General features: G+C 45.5%; 4 protein-coding genes across 4 annotated transcripts; 1 reads left to right on the forward strand and 3 right to left on the reverse strand.

Moving 5' to 3' along the window:
• Nucleotides 1-266: 266 nt before the first annotated feature.
• Nucleotides 267-4,030, reverse strand: LOC124677407 (protein NRT1/ PTR FAMILY 5.10-like). The gene is made up of 3 exons (XM_047213394.1): nt 3,520-4,030; nt 3,217-3,434; nt 267-1,845 (listed from the first exon to the last, which is right to left on the reverse strand). Exons 1-3 carry the CDS (start codon nt 3,668-3,670, stop codon nt 571-573), a joined length of 1,644 nt encoding a protein of 547 aa, XP_047069350.1. The 5' UTR covers nt 3,671-4,030; the 3' UTR covers nt 267-570.
• Nucleotides 4,031-6,316: 2,286 nt separating this feature from the next.
• LOC124676965 lies at nt 6,317-11,436 on the reverse strand. Its single transcript, XM_047212976.1, has 5 exons — nt 11,393-11,436; nt 9,524-9,877; nt 9,063-9,425; nt 7,188-7,541; nt 6,317-7,100 (listed from the first exon to the last, which is right to left on the reverse strand). The coding sequence occupies exons 1-5, from the start codon at nt 11,396-11,398 to the stop codon at nt 6,546-6,548; spliced, it is 1,632 nt and encodes a 543-aa protein (XP_047068932.1). The 5' UTR covers nt 11,399-11,436; the 3' UTR covers nt 6,317-6,545.
• A 420-nt stretch (nt 11,437-11,856) lies between these two features.
• On the forward strand, nt 11,857-14,492 carry LOC124676967 (protein MULTIPLE CHLOROPLAST DIVISION SITE 1-like). The gene is made up of 4 exons (XM_047212979.1): nt 11,857-12,075; nt 12,628-12,794; nt 13,362-13,749; nt 14,007-14,492. Exons 1-4 carry the CDS (start codon nt 11,857-11,859, stop codon nt 14,199-14,201), a joined length of 969 nt encoding a protein of 322 aa, XP_047068935.1. The 3' UTR covers nt 14,202-14,492.
• Nucleotides 14,493-14,647: 155 nt separating this feature from the next.
• On the reverse strand, nt 14,648-18,096 carry LOC124676966. Its single transcript, XM_047212978.1, has 6 exons — nt 17,887-18,096; nt 17,436-17,496; nt 17,175-17,310; nt 16,684-17,011; nt 15,526-15,654; nt 14,648-15,262 (listed from the first exon to the last, which is right to left on the reverse strand). The coding sequence occupies exons 1-6, from the start codon at nt 17,975-17,977 to the stop codon at nt 14,760-14,762; spliced, it is 1,248 nt and encodes a 415-aa protein (XP_047068934.1). The 5' UTR covers nt 17,978-18,096; the 3' UTR covers nt 14,648-14,759.
• Nucleotides 18,097-18,162: the final 66 nt, after the last annotated feature.

Consider the following 18,162-nt stretch of genomic DNA (forward strand, 5'->3'; position numbering starts at 1 on the left):
CAAGTGGGACTAACTTTTTGCATCCGTTTCAAAGAAAAAAATAGCAGATTCCTTGTTTTTTTTTTTTTTTGAGGGGAAAGCCATACGGCGCATTTTATTTAGAAGCCAACATAGTTACATCATCCAGTACAAAAGGAATAATAAAACTAGGTGGAGCATCATCCCAACTTACTACAGAATTTGATTCAAAAGAAAATTTTACCGTGCACGGGACATCCCGTGCACATGGTTGCCGTCCGATATGCTTTGTTTCTTGCTTTGAGATCTGAGCTACAAATAACATCAAGCTTCGTTATGTTTCCTTGTTTCTCCTACCTACACAGAAATGTCATTTTACCGTGCACGGGACATCCCGTGCACATGGTTGCCGTCCGATATGCTTTGTTTCTTGCTTTGAGATCTGAGCTACAAATAACATCAAGCTTCGTTATGTTTCAAATATCTGAAACTTAATGATTCTCGACAAAACCTAATGCTTTCGTGCTTGGGACGTCCCGTGCACAGGACAATCGCCGTGTTCATGTGTAACAATTGTGTGTCGTGTATGACCTCAGGTGATCATCCGAGCACTCACATGATCCTCTTGCGGTTGTTGTATGTGTACGACCTAGCAAACCAGAGGTAGAGCACGAGCTCTGCGGCGCTGATGCCGGCGAGCAGCCAGTAGAAGTAGTCAAGGTGAGCACGGTTGAGGTTGTCCGCGAACCAGCTGTCGCCGCCGCCGCTGCTGGTGACACGGTCGATGAAGGAGATGAGGGCGCTGCTGATGAACCCGCCGATGCCGGTGACGCTCAGGTACAACGCCAGCCCCAGGCTGCGCAGCTCACCGGGCATCTGGTCGTAGAAGAACTCCTGCATGCCGACCATGGCGAACACGTCCGCCACCCCTATCATCCCGTACTGCGGCACTAGCCACGCCCAGCTCATCGGCACAGTGGCATCCGGGTCGTCCACCAGGCCGTGCTCCCGTGCCGTCTCTAGCCGCCGGGCCTCCACCAGCGCGGCAGTCAACACCGTTGCCAAGGAGACGGCCATGCCGGTGCCCACGCGCTGCAGAAGTGTCAGCCCCGAAGGGTTGCCTGTCGCGCACCGCAGCGCGGGAACCAACAAGCGATCGTAGATGGGCACGAACAATAGGATGCTCGCTGGCCCGAGCGTCTGCAGGGCCGCCGGCGGCAGCTCTATGCCGCCGAAGATGCGCCGGTCCAGGGTGCGGCCCTGCTTGTTGAAGAGAGTCATGACCTGAGCATACACCACGCCGTAAGCTAGGCACGCCGCCCAGATCGGCACCAGCCTCAGGACGCCACGCGCCTCCTCTGACTTGGCCGCAGCATCCTCGTCCACTTCGTCGTGCCGGTGGTGTCTCTTCGCAAAGTTCGAGGTCCTGACGAGCGCGCCGAGGCTGCGCGCCAGGCGCACGAATGGGCTCTCGGCTCCGGGGGTGGGCGCGTACAGGCGGTAGGTGGGAGTGCCGACGAGGAAGACGGCGAAGCTGCAGAGCATGATGGCGCAGAGCATGCCGAAGCCGAACCCCCAGCCGACGTTCTCCTGGACGTAGCTGACAACGGCCACGGCGACGGCGACGCCAACAGCCATCGAGAAGAACCACCAGTTGAAGAGGGAGCTGCGGGACGCACGCTCCTTGGGGTGGTCAGGGTCGAACTGGTCGGCGGCGAAGGCAAGACCGCAAGGCTTGTCTGCGCCCTGCGCGATGGCGACGAGGTACAGCGAGGCGTAGAAGAAGGCCACCTGCACCGACGAAGGGCCGATAGAGGAATCGATGTCGCCGACGGGCGACTGGTATTGTACCGAGAACGTGGCCGCTAGAGTGATCATACCGTACCCCTGCATGGACAATTGCGAACTCGTCAGTCTTTTCAGAACATTACAGTAAATCTACAAAAGTTAAAGTTGTAACAGGCATGGATCAATACAAAAATTATGAGCGAGAATACTAATTTTTATCAAAAATTTGGCTCTGTTTGGTAAAACAAAACCGATTAAGTCTGAAAATCTATTAAAAAAATCAAAAAGTGTCTGAAATCTGACGTTTAAGTGGTGAGATAATGTTGGTTTTTTTAGGAACGACGAAATGCCCTCAGAAGTTTCAGCTCCCGCTGGTGCCCTTCCGCCCTAGAACTTGCTGGGTTTTCGTTGAAATCCGGTCAACTTCGGTCGCGATGGCCCAAATTTCTCCCAAATTCGCATCAATTCACACCCTAGAGCTCGTCCGCGTAGGCCCTGGTCGCACTCGCTCGTCTCTGTTGTGGCCTGGTTGGCGATGGTGATGGTGCAAATCTAGTCCTCACCATTGGGGCAAACTTCGTGCCTAGGGCTCCTCGGCGTCGATTCACATGGTTTGGCCGACGATGTCGCAAACCTTTCCTCGCCTCGGCGCGGGCCTTGTTGTTGGGGAGCAAGACCATGGGTACCGACGACGGAGCAGGAGCTTCTGAAGTGGTGCAAATGGGTGGGAGGAGCGCAGAGGAAGTGCTCGGGCGTCGAGGGCCAGCACGAGGCGGTGGGGGTGGAGCATGGGCACGGCGACGGCGATCAAGACTGGGGATCAAGCCAAGGCGCTTTATAGAAGATGCTGGTAAAAAGAAGAGTAAAGAGAAAAGAAGAAGAAAGAGTGGTTTTTTTCTCTTTGCACTTTAGCTAAAAATTATGTGGGGTTGCAATTGAGGATGCAACTAAAAAGTGCTCCAGACCATTAGATTTATTTCGTAATCTATAAGTTGCAGCTAAGATTTGATGGTTGTCGGCTTAGTCACCCCTTTTCATTAATTGTTCTGGCCGATCCTATTTCACTTCACCTCATAATTTATCTTGAAAACCCCACAGGTACACTTATTTGTGGACGGAGGGAGTATATGCATTTACCCGATTTTTACGAGATCGTGTTGTAGAACGTTGGCTTGTCCTAAATTCAACCAGAACGTACGGAATGACATTTTACAAATCAAATCAAGTCACAGTGGCATTTAAAAAACCGAGATACTCCTGTACTGTTCAGTCGACGACCGGATCAGGGATCATCATTGACTATTTCTCCGAGATGGACCTGTCACTAAATAATAACCGATCGCAGACGCAGCTGAAGAGCATCTTCCATCCTACCGCGCGCGTGTTGCACGTGCACGGTGTTGACGACAGGCCGAAGCGTAGAAAACCGGGGTAGAAAAAAACGAGCGAGACAGGCTGAGGGAGATTTACCAGGACGTAGAGCGTGCAGGCGAGGATGATGGAGCGGTAGCGGCCGAGCCAGGAGTCGGCGACGAAGGCGCCGAGCAGCGGCATGAGGCTGGCCGTCCCCGACCAGGCGTTGACGGCGGAGGCGGCCGCGGCGTTGGAGTGGCCGAGAGGGCCGGTGAGGTAGGTGATCAGGTTGGCCGAGACGCCGAAGAAGGCGAAGCTGCCGGCGATCTCCACCACTGCAGCCAGCCAGACAGCCAGAGGACGAATTAGTAACTGAGATTGGCCGAGTAGCGATTGGGGGAGAGCGCAAAGAGGACGTACCGACGACGAAGAGGGCGGAGCGCCAGCCGCCGGAGGTGGGGCGGTGGACGGGGCGGCCGCGGAAGTCGGAGACGCCGGCGAGCGGCGCCTGATCGTCATCCGCGTCCGCGCCGGCGAGGAAGGGGGCCTCGGCGTCCGTCATTGGCGCCATCTCGCTCTCCACCAACCTGGCTCGCTCGCTCTCGATCGGGGAGTAGTACCGATTTCTTGACTGGTTCGCTGCCAAACGGTGGGCTAGCTAACTAGGAAATCTGGCGGCATCGGAATAATGGAGGATGGCATTCTCGCTCTATCTATCCGAGTTTCCCTCCACACGCACGCGACACTTGCGGCGCCTCGTTGCCCTCGCCTCCAATAAGATATTTTCCGTGTCTGTTCCTCTGATCTGGTCAGACGTGTCGATCCGAAGCCGGACTCGCAGCTCCGCAACTGTACGATTGACACAGACATACACCAACCAAAGGTTGATCTGGGTCAGGTTGCCGGCGGCGTTGGAGTCATCTGCAGGGAGCCGTTTGAGATGGATGAGCCAGGGGTGAAGATGAAGTCGGCCCCGCTGGCCGCGCCGAAGCGGAGCTAGAGCTATTCTTTGAGGGGCTGTTTGATTGCCTGCCAAGTTGTTTTTTCGGCTCATTTGCTTGGTCCACTCGCACTATTTTCCTGCACCACACGAGATTTAAAACAACTTAAATATTGGCGCGCTAGCTCGGTGGGAAGCGCGGAAAACGGAATAATGTTCCGCGTTAACTTCCCACTCCACTTCACTCTCATCACCGCCAAAAACCTATTTTTCATCTCCTCTGCCTGCCATGGTCGACGTTCCTCCACCCCTACCCCTATCGCGGAAGCCCCTCGCTGTGTGATTAGTTCACGCAAGAGCATTGGGCTGCGAACCAGATCGAAAAGCTTGGTACAGCAAGCGACTTTGATTTGGCAAAAGCTCTCAGAGCTCCATCGCCGGTCAGCTGCCGAGCACGGGTGACAAGGTTGACTCCAATGACGGCCTCATCAGAGACCGGGACCTCGAGTGCGGCCGCGGGGAATACGCTGGCGTTCTTTTTTTTTTGGGGAAATTAATAATCACCAACAACGGTAAAAAAAAATGTCCAAAAGTAATAAAAATACAAATAGATCATTGGACCACCTAGCGATGACTACAAAAACTAGCGCGAGCCCAAGGCGCGCCACTGTCCTCGCCTCTCCATCACCGGAGCTAGGCAAAGCTTGTCGTATATAGTAGAGCTTGTTGTAGTAGATAGACGAGAAGTCGTCGTGCTAAGGCCCCAAAGGACAAACGCACCAGAGTAGCAACCATCGCCAATGATGACAACCGTAGATTGGAAAATACTGATCTGAAACCACACCAGCGAACATGAAAACCAACCGGATCCCAGGAGATCCGCCGGACACACGGCTCGACGTGCCCTCTGTCGGTGCTAGACGCACGAGCGGAGCGAGGGTAGGGCAGGGAAGACCTTCTTCTGACTTCAGGATGTAGCCGCCGTCTCACCATTATGAAGAAGACACTCAAAACAAACTAAACGAAGAAATGAAACCTTCCCACCGGCGAGAGGCGGTCTGCCACATCTCCAAAGCCCCAAGACCACCGGAAGCGGAGCGGACCGGCAGCGTCGCGGTGAGAGGGACGAAACCCTAGATGAGTTTTAGAGTTGTCTGATAGTCTTTTGTGTATCTCTCATTGCCCTCGCCTCTAATAAGATATTTTTCGAGCTTGTCCCTATGATTCGAAGCCAAACCCTCTACTATATTGACTGGGACCAAAGATGGCAATGAGTAGGGTATGGACAAAGTAGAGCAATACCATACCCATACTCGTAGAGTCAATGGGTGCAAACTTCTACCTATATCCGTACCCATGGGTTTGAAACTTTAACCATACCTATAGCAGGCGGATACCCGTACCCATTGGATACTCGATGGGTAGGTTAAATTATACACAAGCTACTCACAATTTTACATTTATGAATAACAAATTTTTATTAAAAATTAAATCATCTCAACTCAATAATAGATAGTTGAGTACATAACAAGTAACAAAATATAAAAATACATGTTCTCATAAGTCAACAAAAGTAGACATATCACGTAAGAAATCGACAATAAACAAGCAGGATATGGGTATACCCATGGGGACGAAACTATACCTATACCCTACCCATAACTTGACGGGTAGGGTATAGGTATTACCCGTAAACACGGACATAAAAGTATGCTCATACCCTACCCATACGGGTACTATATCTGCGGGTAGTCGAGTAAAATTGTCATCGTTAACTAGGACATACACCAACCACAAAGGCTGATCTGGCCTCGTTGGGAGTGATCGGTCCCACGGTGTAGTGTAAACATGGTTCTCACTTCAGAGATCAATGGGCAGATCAGCCGCTGCACATAGCCACAAGTTGGTCTCCAGTAATACAAGTTCTACCTACTAACTGCGAAGCTTCGTAACCTATCACGTTTATTATTTACCACGTGCTCTACTGTTAATTTTCTAAGTTTCTTCTCAAAAGAAAAAAAAAAAAATCGAACAGGACATCAGCTGCATCTGAACGTTGACAAGGAGTATATTATTTGTCAGTTCCTGTTCAGATTTGATCCGTGATCGCATCTGAAAATATTACGTAGTGCTTGCAAGATTAAAACTCTCCTTTGCTTACAAAATGTGTCTTTGTTAATTATTAAGTCTGAATGCACAAGTACATGTAGCAGCTTAATCACGCCCAACAAGCATACCAATAATATGGCAACAATGAGCAATTGAGCTGACAAAGACTAACAGTTAAAACATCAGAGAAGAGTTACTGCGCCTTCCTGGCTAATCTTACCATGCCTGCTTGATCTAGTACAAGCAATCGGCATGTGACATCCTCCAACTCCAGGTACAGTATATCATAACTAACCATGAGATTTTCTAGCATCAGCCACAGTTCTATGCTTTGGTTCATGCCAAAACTACACAAAGAAAGTACTACGATAACCCACTCTTGGTAAAGTAGTAGGTACTATGCTGAAAGGTGGTTCCTGATGTACCTAGCAACCCAAATCATTTTTGGGGACCAGCTAAGCTTGTAGAATGCTCTAGCAATTACAGGATTCTCGCACAGATAAGCATAGTAGTGGGCAAGATGTTCCTGTTCAAATCCGGGGAGATCCTTCATGTTAGCCCAAAGGTCTTCAGGGACATCAGTATCCACCTTGCTGCACTTCTCTATAGCCTGTGCGAGCCGATCAAGAGTACGGGTCATTGTACATAGCATGCTTTCATCATTTTTTACCTTGGCCTTCTTTGGCGGTGGTGGTAAACTGCCAGAGGAATCACCATTCCCTTCATCCGAGTCAGTAAAAGACATTGTGGCCTCTTCAACGCATTTGGCAATAAGGTCATTCTCTCCATCCATGTTTTCCTTTTCAATTAGATTCTCAGTCAAGCTTCTAACAAGACGCTTACTGCTACTCTTAGCAGGCCTGGATGAAGTCGTATCCTTGACAAAGATTGTCGCCATCTCACGATAGTGCTTAATTGGAGTGTTCAAGAAGTCAGCATCATGATGGTGGTCCTGCCAAGAATTATATAAGATATTTATATGCAACAATGTCACCAAAACAAGAAAACAACATAAGCTTTCACCTCACCACAATCTTACCTTAACGTGAGCTGTGTAATGCTCAAGATCAAGGACAATGGTGCAAGTACTCTCATCCCAAAGAGCGCCACTTACACTCTTCAGCGTGTTAACCTTTGCCCATATTTTCTTCCACTTCCTAAGATGGTTAGAAATCTGTGTGACATTCACTTGAACCCTGAAATGCTCACTCAAAGCCCGCGCACAGCATTTAAGATGAACTTGCTTGAAAACATGAGGGGGTCTAATTCCACCAGCCACTAGGTTAGCCAAGAACTGAAGCACAAAGGACGACGTGGCATTTGCCCAAACAACTACCCCACCACCATCATCGTTACCTCCCATGTTATCTGCATGCTGTTCCAAGTGCATTCCCTAACCAAATAGCAACATGATCTGGTTAGAAAACAATAATATGGTAATGAACATAATCTGCTAACAATATCATATAAACTGTGCAAACAGAAAATAAAAAAATGTTAATAACAACAATTTACATACAGGCAAGAATTGTCCAGAATTGCAACATGATCTGTTCCAAGTGCATTCCCCTAACCAAATAGCAACATAATCTGACACTCTTCCAATGTTTTCATGGCAAGAATTGTCAAAATTTGAGTATGTGTCCATGATCATGTGCTTGCTCTCCTTTGTAATCTACGGGAAAATGTCCGGTGGAAAAGGAAACCATGTTGAAGAGGTCATGTTCTATAAACATGTAGAAATTTCAAGTTCGAATTCAACTTCATTTGGGACGTATGCTGAATTTGTTTTTTTACATTATCTCCGACATGATTAAGAGTCTGCAATTGAAACTGCACACGAGTATAGAGCATCAACCCTGGAAACAACCTATTTTTTGGTAAGAAAATAAACTATTATAGGTGGTATGGAGTTTCCACTGCTCCTTGCTTTCCACCAGATGTTTCCCCAAGACCTACATGTCTGAGGTGCCCAACCACCTTCCCGTAGGATAAAGCGGTGGTTCATTAGTCCTTACTGTGCAAATGAACCCCATTGTGATGCAACTATGACAATATCCACTTGAGTAGTGAACGGGGAGAATGGGGTTGCATCATCCAGGATTTTGAATTGTCACTCCATTTTTTACATCAGTGGCTATAGGACGTTAATATCCCTTTCAGAACGCTAACCCTGGACAGTCAATGGCGAGGACCTCTAAGTAGATAAGTGGTGTCCCTTATGAGAGATCTAATAAACAAAAACCAAAATGCTGACTGCAGCAATCTGTATTCTATTTGTTCTGTTGTGACAGTGTGCTGCAACTCCTTGTGCATGAAAGAATTTAGCAGAAGACTTATATGCGATCTAGTCATGTCTGGCTGTGTAGCTGGAGTACCATATGGTAGAGATAAAATCAATGAGACATCTGGGAAAAATAAGATGTTATTTGAGAAAGTAGGTTCATAATAGAAGTTTAATATAGTAGCCCTGAAGCATTCAAATTTCAAACAGAAAAATCAAGACATCCAGCAGGCATTATCTTCAGAGATTTGGAGGTATGTGTTGTATGTACCATGATGAAGCAAACATGACAAAGAACTGTTCCATCAAGGGTCAAGTCTAATATTAGCAAGTTGCCAAATCGTCACCATTTCTTGGCACCATCCGTTTTCTCGTTTCTCCAAGTGATTGACTACTAAGCATAATTTAGAAACAAATTCGTGATCAGCGGTAGATCACAAGTTGGTTCAGATGCTAGTTGCAGGGCAACAAGTTTAACAAGTGGTACTAACTGTGAAGGTTCGTAACCTAGCACATTTCAATTAGCAACTACTCCATTTGTCGAATAACCTGTTAAAACTTAACCAGCTATAGCTGAAAATATACAACTAAAATCAATTCTTATTCGAGAATGCCGTTATCATTGTTTACCTTGGCCTTCTTTGGTGATGGTACACTGCCAGTGGGATCACCAAAGTTCCCTACCTCCGTGTTAGTGAAACATTTTGTGGCTTCTTCATTGGTTTTTTCACTCTCAGTCACATCTGTAGCAAGAGGGTCACTCCTTCCATTGGTTTTTCCATTTTCTGTTTCATCCTCAGTTTCATCTGTAGCAAGAGAGTCACTCTCTCCATTGCTTTTTCCATTTTCAGATTCATTCTCAGTCACATCTGTAGCAATAGGTTCACTGTTTCTCTTAGCATATACACCTGAAGTACCACTGCCACAAATTGTGGCCATCTCATGATAGTGTTCAATTGGAATGTTCAAGAAGTCAGCATCACTAAGGTGGTCCTGCCAAGTAATATAATACACTAAATATGAGGCAAAGTCGATAAAATAGATACAACAATGCCACCACCAAGTGAAGAAAGCATATGGTGCAATCTTACCTTAATGTAACCCGTGTAATGCTCTTGATCAAGCACAATGGTGCACGTATGCTCATCCCAAACAGCACCACTTAAGCTCTTCAGTTTGTTAATCCTTCCCCATTTCTTTTTCCACTTTCTAATGTGGTTAGAAACTTGAATGGCAGTTAAATTTATTCTGAAAAACTCATTCAAAGCCTTGGCACAACTTATATGATGAACTTCCTTGAAACCCTTGGTGGTTCTCGTGCCACCAGCCACTAGGTTAGCCATGAACTTAAGCACAAAGGATGACATGGCACTTGTCCAAACAGCTTGCTTGCCGCTACTGTTTCTATCAGACATGTTAGCCACATGTTGTGCTAAGTCCATCCCCTACCATAATAACAACAGATCTAGTTAATAAAGCAAGAAATTCGTTCACAAAACTATTTTACCATGTAAGTCAAAATATCAGCAAAGTTAAAATGTAACAGTAGCATGAAAATGATAGTTAAATGATACATCATGTCTAGTAAAATACCGTGACAACATTATAGTACGATTTTACAGCATTACACAAAGGTATTATAAATTAATGGCCATAGTGGTTCTCAAAGTCTTTCCATATTTTACTCACCCTCTTTGCGACCTATGGGGGGTCCAACTACTCTCCAATAGAAAAATAAGTACTCTCCAGTGCAATGAAACTGTTGAACCCTTGAGGCAGAACCCAGTGTTAAACAGTCCAGTTTGATGCAGATCATCACAAGAAATAACAATATTTCCATCCTAGAACTAATACCATATAGTATTTGGCTGCCATGCCTTGAGGTATGAATCCCATCTTGAGTTGCTTGCAGTGTTTGTTGCAGTGTGCAGTGAAATGATGGCCTGGTTATGTCCTTCCCTAGCACACCAACCCCCCTTTCCCTCAAACATGCGTCAAAACATGTCTGTACTCGAAGAGAACGTCGAAATGACGCAAAAGCTAAACAATAGCCAAGGCGGTGCTGACCAACTGGCTCACCAACCCCCGGCAAACTTATTCTGAAAGTTGAGTCTAACTGTTTAACAAAACACGACGATTTGCTCCTCAACACATACATGTATAGTATGACAGGGCACTGAGCCTGCATGAACACTTGAAACCACTGGAAGAAATGATCCGTCGTAAGCCATAGCATTTTCCAAAGCATTCATTTAAATCTTATCATTTACACAGTCAATTTTTTTTTGTCCATTTCCTGAACTGGATCATATGTAAGTATGTAACAGCATCTGTACCCTTTGGTAGTCTAGACTAGGCAAACAAGGCCACCACACCACACAAGCACCCACGAACGCAGCCACCCTAGTAATCGGCATCCTTCTCGTTATAAGCTTCCTCTTATATCCATCTATAGTCTGTGTATGACAAATGCACGACAAAAGCCGAGAAGTGCAATACAGCAAGGATTTGAAATTTCAAGCTACATAACATGCAAGTTTCCGTAGATTAGACCAAGCCGAAACTGTTTATATAAGACTGTCATGCAGAAATTTATAAATAAGAGCAGAGATTTCTAAATCATGCAGCAAAACCAACTGCAAGTCACTGAAATATGGAACCTAGGAGTAGCACTATCTAAAATTATGCAGAGAATTCAGCAAACCATGACTAGGATTGTGCAAGCGTCAGGAAGGTTACAGAAAAATTAACTGAACTTCTTGCAGCAACATGCCTAAACCTCCAAGCATTAAGATGTACCGACACACAGCAGCATTTGGGAGTTAAAGGAAAATGTATGGAGGGGAAACCCTAAGGCAAAATATGCATGTAAGCACCCATATCTACTACTAACAATTACCACAAGCCCAATCACAAAATCGATGAAATGAGCTGCAATCGTGTGATTTGGTGTCACGAACCTTCATAAGAGCAAATGCCTACACCCAAGGCGAGAGAGAGAGAGAGAGAGGACGAAAACGAGGCGTCGGGTAAGGGGAAAAATAACTTGCTGGACACCAGCGCGCCGTTCGCCGCCGGGCTCCTTGTTGCACGGGTAAGGGGAGGTGGGATTCGCCTGCCTGCCGGCCGGCGAACAGCGGCCGGCGGACTCCGCTCGCCGGCTGGGTAGGGTAGGAGTGGGTGGGGGACGGGGTTGGATCCGATCCCGGATGGCGTGGTACGTTTTTTCCGGTATCGCTTGGTCCAGCATCACCATATCCTCCGATGGAACCGTCCAAGCCTCCAAACTCGATCGGACCGTGGGCCGTTGGTTTCGTTTGGGCCGAGGCCCAGGCCCAGGCCCGACACAAGTGACACTCTTGCTTCCTCGGTCTCCATCCCCTACCTCCAGGCTCCGGCCGGCCCTGTCCATGCGAGGACGGCAATGGCGCCCGCCTCCGTCGCCGTCTCCGTCTCCCTCTCCTTCCGCTTAGTCCCGCCCCGTCCCTCCCTCGTCAGGCCGAGGTGGTCCAGGCCGGTCAGGGCTTCGAGCGACATGACTGGCGCTCCGGACGGGGACCGGAGGCTGAGGGCCGGGGCTCTGGAGAGGAGGGTGGGGGATTTGAGGGCGCTCATCGCTTCAGTGCCTCCTGCTGTTGTTTCGGTAACGCCGCATTTCCTTTGCTTGTTATTGCAGCACATTTCGGCTGTAGGGGTTGGCTCATGTGAGGTCTGAGCTGTGGCTGGTGTTAGGTTATAGTGGTCGTTGTGCAGGAATTGCCACGCTTGAGTGAGCAATATAAACTTTATAGAACTCTCTTTCCTGAAATTATGTTAGCCTAGTATAGAAGAAGTTAACTTTGCTTAGATGTGTAGCATATATTCTTAGTTTCTTTGCTTGTGATTATGTATGAAAATGCTCAAGTTGTAGACTGGAATTAGCCTGGATCGATGCCCAATACAAACTGGTCTAATTGACGGTTTGTTGAAATGCAAAGAAGTAATGGGAAAGGCGGCATGCTAAGCTGTGGCATGGCTTTTGCGGTTTTAGGCATTCTGGGTAGCTTGAGGTATTCTGCATGGCCTTTCTTTCTTTACAGCATAAGGCCTGCAAGGTATCACTTCGCTGGTACCCAGTATTTTACCATCTCATTGTCATATCGTGTGTAGTTCCATCTTTGTATAACAAACACTCTTATTTTATATCTTCATGCAGATCAGGAAAAACGTTGGACTAAATTCTGTTGCCGGTTTCTGTTTCGGCGTTGCATTTTTGGCTGCTGTTGGAAGACAGGTCATCATAAGAACTCGGCAACAGGATAACAGTGGTTCTGTTTCTGATCTAGTAAGGCGCGGGCATCTAAAATCAGGGCCACGAGGGATGTAGGTCTTTCCATCTTGTGTAACTTCAGTTTTGATTATCTTCTGCAGTATCCACAATAGTTTTCCATATGTTACTAGGGACTTATTTCTGACAACAGCATACAAACCTTCTTATATTCGAATATGTGATTCAACTGCATTTTACTTGGTCTAAATTAAAATGAATTTGTAGTCGATGCACTTTGGACGTTATACTTTGGAATTGGTAGTTTTTCTGAGAATTTTATTTGTGTTCTGAACCATGTTTACAGAACATTGATAACTGATATAACGTGTTCATGTGAACCACCACCATTCGACCATTGATGGCTTGATATCACCATGTGTTTTGTGTGTCTAGTAACTTGCTTTATGCCATTGTAAATCCACACCTCACACTTGTTGAGTGCTACGGCAATTGGAATATTACTCCAAGCCACTAATGATAGTGTTCATGTTCCATAAAACTTTAGTGATAAACGAAAACCGTATGCTGGTTTCCAAGCTTATTTTTAGCCCTTTTATTGCAATGGTCTAAGATTCTCCTTTTAAATTGTGCAATAATTTTGACCAAGGTAACTCCTGCAGTGCAAAACCACAACTATACAATGATCCTTTCAATAATCCGTTAGTCAAGATCGATGAAGGTACTTCTACTGCTGAAGTGTTTGGCAAGGAGTACCGCCTGGCTCCTGTTCGTCTTACAAATGAACAACAGGCAATGCATCAGAAAAGGAGATCACATGCATATCAGTGGAAAAGGCCCACTGTGTATCTTAAAGAAGGGGATCCCTTACCACCAGATGTCGATCCAGATACAGTCAGATGGATTCCAGTAAACCACCCATTTGCAGCTGGCTCAGTTGAAGTAGATGAGGAGACTGCCAAAAAGAATGTTTATCAAAAGGATGGTGTCCCATCCCGCGTTAAAGCCGAACATGAAGCTTTGCGGTTAAGGCTGGAGGCTTCAAATGATGTGAGTATTTGCTAACCAATAATCATGATGTTCTTAACTTGCCTAATGTCACAGTCAAGAAAGAATAGAAAAAAAACTACCATCTTAGTTTTAAATGTAGGCACATGTATGTTTTTTGCCGATCTCTGTGGTCAGGATAAATGGCTTGTTTTTAGAAGTTTGAAGCTCAATCTTATAATTGAATCGATGTCAGTCTAGTTTTGTTTTACCACCAGTCTTCCAGAATAACCCTCCATGATCTTGCCCATGTTTTGCAGGTAACACCATTCTCTTCTGGTCCAAGGAATGTGCAAAGTAATGAGAGATCATTAAGGTTATCAGACCAGCCGACTGGGGATCTGCAACACTCTGAATCTGACATGGTGGATAACCAACACGGCCAATCAATCTTAGAGCCTGAGAAGCAAAGCTCTGACAACAATTCACAATCAAAAAGTTTGGAGGAACTATAAATGTGTAAACTCTCATGCGTTTTTCCTTTCGCAGGCTTTAGCTGTAGATAGACGAATTTTGGAACAGTAGGCTTACGTAGTGACTAGCAATGTGTTGTTGTAAATATTCCCTCTGTCCCAAATTAATTGACTCATTTTTTCTAGATAGGCATGTGTTTCTAGACAAAGTTGAGTTAATTAATTTGGGATAGCGGGAGTAGATGTTTTCTTAGTGAGAAAGTCTACATGTGCACGTTAATGTTTTCTTTGTGGACAGATCTCCAGATGAACCTTTTGTTTTTGCGCAACTCAGAAGTAAGATAATGGCTGATAAGTTACATATGCATTTGCCAGTTGATTCAAGAAAATAATTAGAATCATAATTATCCAGAACATATCCTATAAAAGCCGAACACTACAAAGAAGACAAATAACTAAATATATAGAAGAAGAGTTACAAAATTTCCTGGGTGGGAAATGGCATCATGATTCAAAAAATGCCCTGTGTGGCATGATGCCAATCTCCCTTTACACACAATATTATCATAGGCTGCAATTCCACGAAGATAAGAAGTTAACTTAGGTAGCATGAAAGCCCTCGTCATCACTATCACCGAACATTGTTGCCATTTTCATGGCTAGTTTGGCAGCCATTTCCCTCCTTTGGAAATCAGGAACAAGCCTCAGGTTCGAGCGCATGTTGCCAATCTCTGACATTAGTCGCTCCAGATCATCTAGGCCATAATGATCGTCCTCAAGTAGCTTGTTAACCTCAAGGGTGGCAGCTCGCTGGTCCTCGGAAGTACTATCCGCATGATTACTATCCTCAGCTGTGTGGACCTTAGTTACAGGGTTTTCTTCAGCAGATTCTGTAGATCTGTCATTTGGAAGAGGGTTGGACGACGAAGAATCAGCACTGCCATTCACATCTTGATGTGTGCTTTCCTGCATATCTTTAGCTTCATTTAATCCTTCCAAGCTTCTTGATGTACTGGATTCACCAACAAATTCCCATTGCTCATCAGATGCATGGGACAGGACCTCGTAATCAAATTCATAATTCAGTTCGTCGTCTGTAGATTCTGTGCAAAGAAAACTGAATAATTAAGGGCAAATACAGGGTTCTACACTCTATAATGCAAAGTACCACACTTTGTGAATATTCGAGAGCACATGTTCCGTAGAGGGCAAGATATCCTAATAACCTAAATTACTCTGGCTTTTAATGCCATTGTATGGTTGTTTGTTAGAGCAAGAATGGCTCATTAGAGTATCACAAAACTGTGATGCTGATTTTGATACATGGTACAAACTGCAAGTACATTATTTTCCTGATTTAACTCACCTTCTTTTTCGATCAAGGATGGAGTAGTTACTTTATTTCCAGATTTTAGAATCATTCCAGGCCACATGTGTGCAGAAAGGGCTCCAAAGAGTCGCTCTACGCCTTGGCTATCACCATCCACTGATAGGCCTGTCGGTAATTATGAACAGATGTCAGTTAAGAATCCAAGATCTAGTTAAATGAACCCAATATTCAACTTTGGATAGAATACAGCCCCCCTTCATCAGACTCCATCAAACAATTAGAATAAGATTCCATAAAACACACATAATAGAAACAACCATGGATGCCACACATGTGAATCAGCCACTCAACGGTAATAGAGTATAAAACAATATATGCACCTGAATTGCCTTCTCAAATTTGCAGGTTCCCGCATAAAATAAAATAAAAATGCAATTTGACCAAGTGGCCAATACCAACATATTCATTTCCAAAAATAAGACCAATACCAATATACATGATAAAGAAAATGACTGATAGTTAATTGGGTGCTACTTCAACCTCCAGAATAGTGCTTAGCGCTTACTCAAGAAAGGACCTTAAAATGTTCAAAAATAAATAGAAATCTACAAAGGCCCAATCTGGTCATGCTTAATCTTAGGCTTACAAAAGGCTTAAATCTTTCCAAAAAATGATTCGGATAGATGCATTTTCCCAGAGAAGTTTATCTAAGATGTCCTTTTGTGTTAAGAAGCTCCATGGCCACAGCTTTACTAAGAAGCACAGCTAATAATGCCGCTAACAGAAGTTAGGCCCTCCAAGAAGGATTCAAATCACCACAGGAAATTGTCAAATGATAAAAGTACTACTCCCTCTGATCCATAATAAACCACGACACTTATTATGGATCGGAGGGAGTATAATGAAAAGCAGGTGGATGGCATCCTAAAATGTAATCCAAAACAGTATGCAAAAGTATAGTAAGTATCACAAAAAGACACACTCAAATTGTCATAAGAAGAACAAATTGGCATGAGGATGAGCTTTATTATTATCGACTAAGTACACAAGTAATTAACTGATCCTCAATTAAAAGCTCACGGTAGTATACTGATATCTGGGGGGAAAAGAGAAGCCGGTGACGGTCACATTGATGTGAATGAGATGCTTGTAAAAATAATGCGGTTACGCCGGAGAATTGCAGCCCACACTTACATTTGTCAAAGTCAGCGTTGGAAGCACAAGCTTCGATATACTCAATATTCTGCTCAATGCACCATTGCGAAGTGGAGTCTCTGATCTCTATGCGCGGTTCTTCCTCTGATAACAAGCCACAACCTTCATTTTCATTTATCCCAAAATCAAAATATTCAGGATGGGGGTCAGCACTCGATTCGCCAATCCTTTGCATACGCCTCCTATACTCTACATGCGCAGCATGGCCAGGTACAAGATCTGCTTTGTTTCCTACGCACAGGAGAACTTCAAACCTCTGAATATCAATACTCTCAACCCAGTTTCGGAGGGCAAGAAAGGAAGATTCCTGCATAATTGCTAAGATGATAAGCGGTACTACAGAATTGAGGATCAAATAATTGAACACTGTCAATTACAAGTTTTAAAAGGGTTAATTAATTAGAAATTGAAAATGGAACTAGAAATGGCAGTAAGAATCAAAGAAAGTGTGATGGGGTCACTGTTCTTACATCATTCATATCAAAGACCATGATAAGTGCAGCCAACTGGTCCAGATGAGGGAGCGAGCTAACAGAAAACCCTTCCTCAAGATGCGCTGTCCAAACGGAAAGATCAGCAGAGTAATACTTGGTGTCAATTTTCCACCTGGATACCAATCAACAGCAAGCGAAACTCTGTCAGGTATCGGATTAAGTGAGAACTAGGTTCTATATACACACTGCGTCACTCATACACAAGTTATTTCGCCATTCAGGCGTTCTGTCACATACCCCTGGCACAGCACACCTGACGACAAGTCATGTGTGTCCGGTACCTCAGCCGCAAGCAGCCCTGCGGATCATGAAGATACAAAATTATCAGAGTTCAAAAGGTGCACAACCGATCACAGAATAGTAGAACATACACCATGTGTCGGGGCATATAAACCTAAATCTCAACAGGACAAGGAAATTGTCGAGCCATTGATGAAACTGGAAATGACAGTTCTAATTTATCAGCTACAGCACTATATTCCCTCCTTCCCCATCAACTCCAAATTAACTCCTCCCTTTGAAATCCATAGTCACCAGCAGATCACGGAGTCTCTCCTCTTTAACAGCACAATACAATAGGAAAACGGCAGATTCGAACCCTAAACAACGTCTGCTACTCTACAGGCTCGATATCTCATATCCTAATCAAGAGCAAGACACAGAACCGCGAGAGGGAGAGAGATCTCACGTGAGAGGATAGTCCGCTTGCCCACGCCTGGGGCGCCGACGAGGAGGACGCCGGGACGCGCCTCCAGAGATCCGGCTCCGCTCTCCTCCATGCCCCTACCTAGCACCGAACCCTGTACCCTAACGCTGCTCTTCCTCGCTGGGCGACCAGGAAGCAAGGAGAGAGTCAGAGCGGAGGAAGACGGAGAAGAAGGCGGTAAGCAGGCAACGAAACGAACACTTTACGCTTTCCCCTCTAGGAGACGTAGTCCAAGTTGAAACAAGAACCTTTTGGCCA

Source organism: Lolium rigidum, chromosome 7 (assembly GCF_022539505.1).
Source record: "Lolium rigidum isolate FL_2022 chromosome 7, APGP_CSIRO_Lrig_0.1, whole genome shotgun sequence".
NCBI lineage: Eukaryota > Viridiplantae > Streptophyta > Magnoliopsida > Poales > Poaceae > Lolium > Lolium rigidum.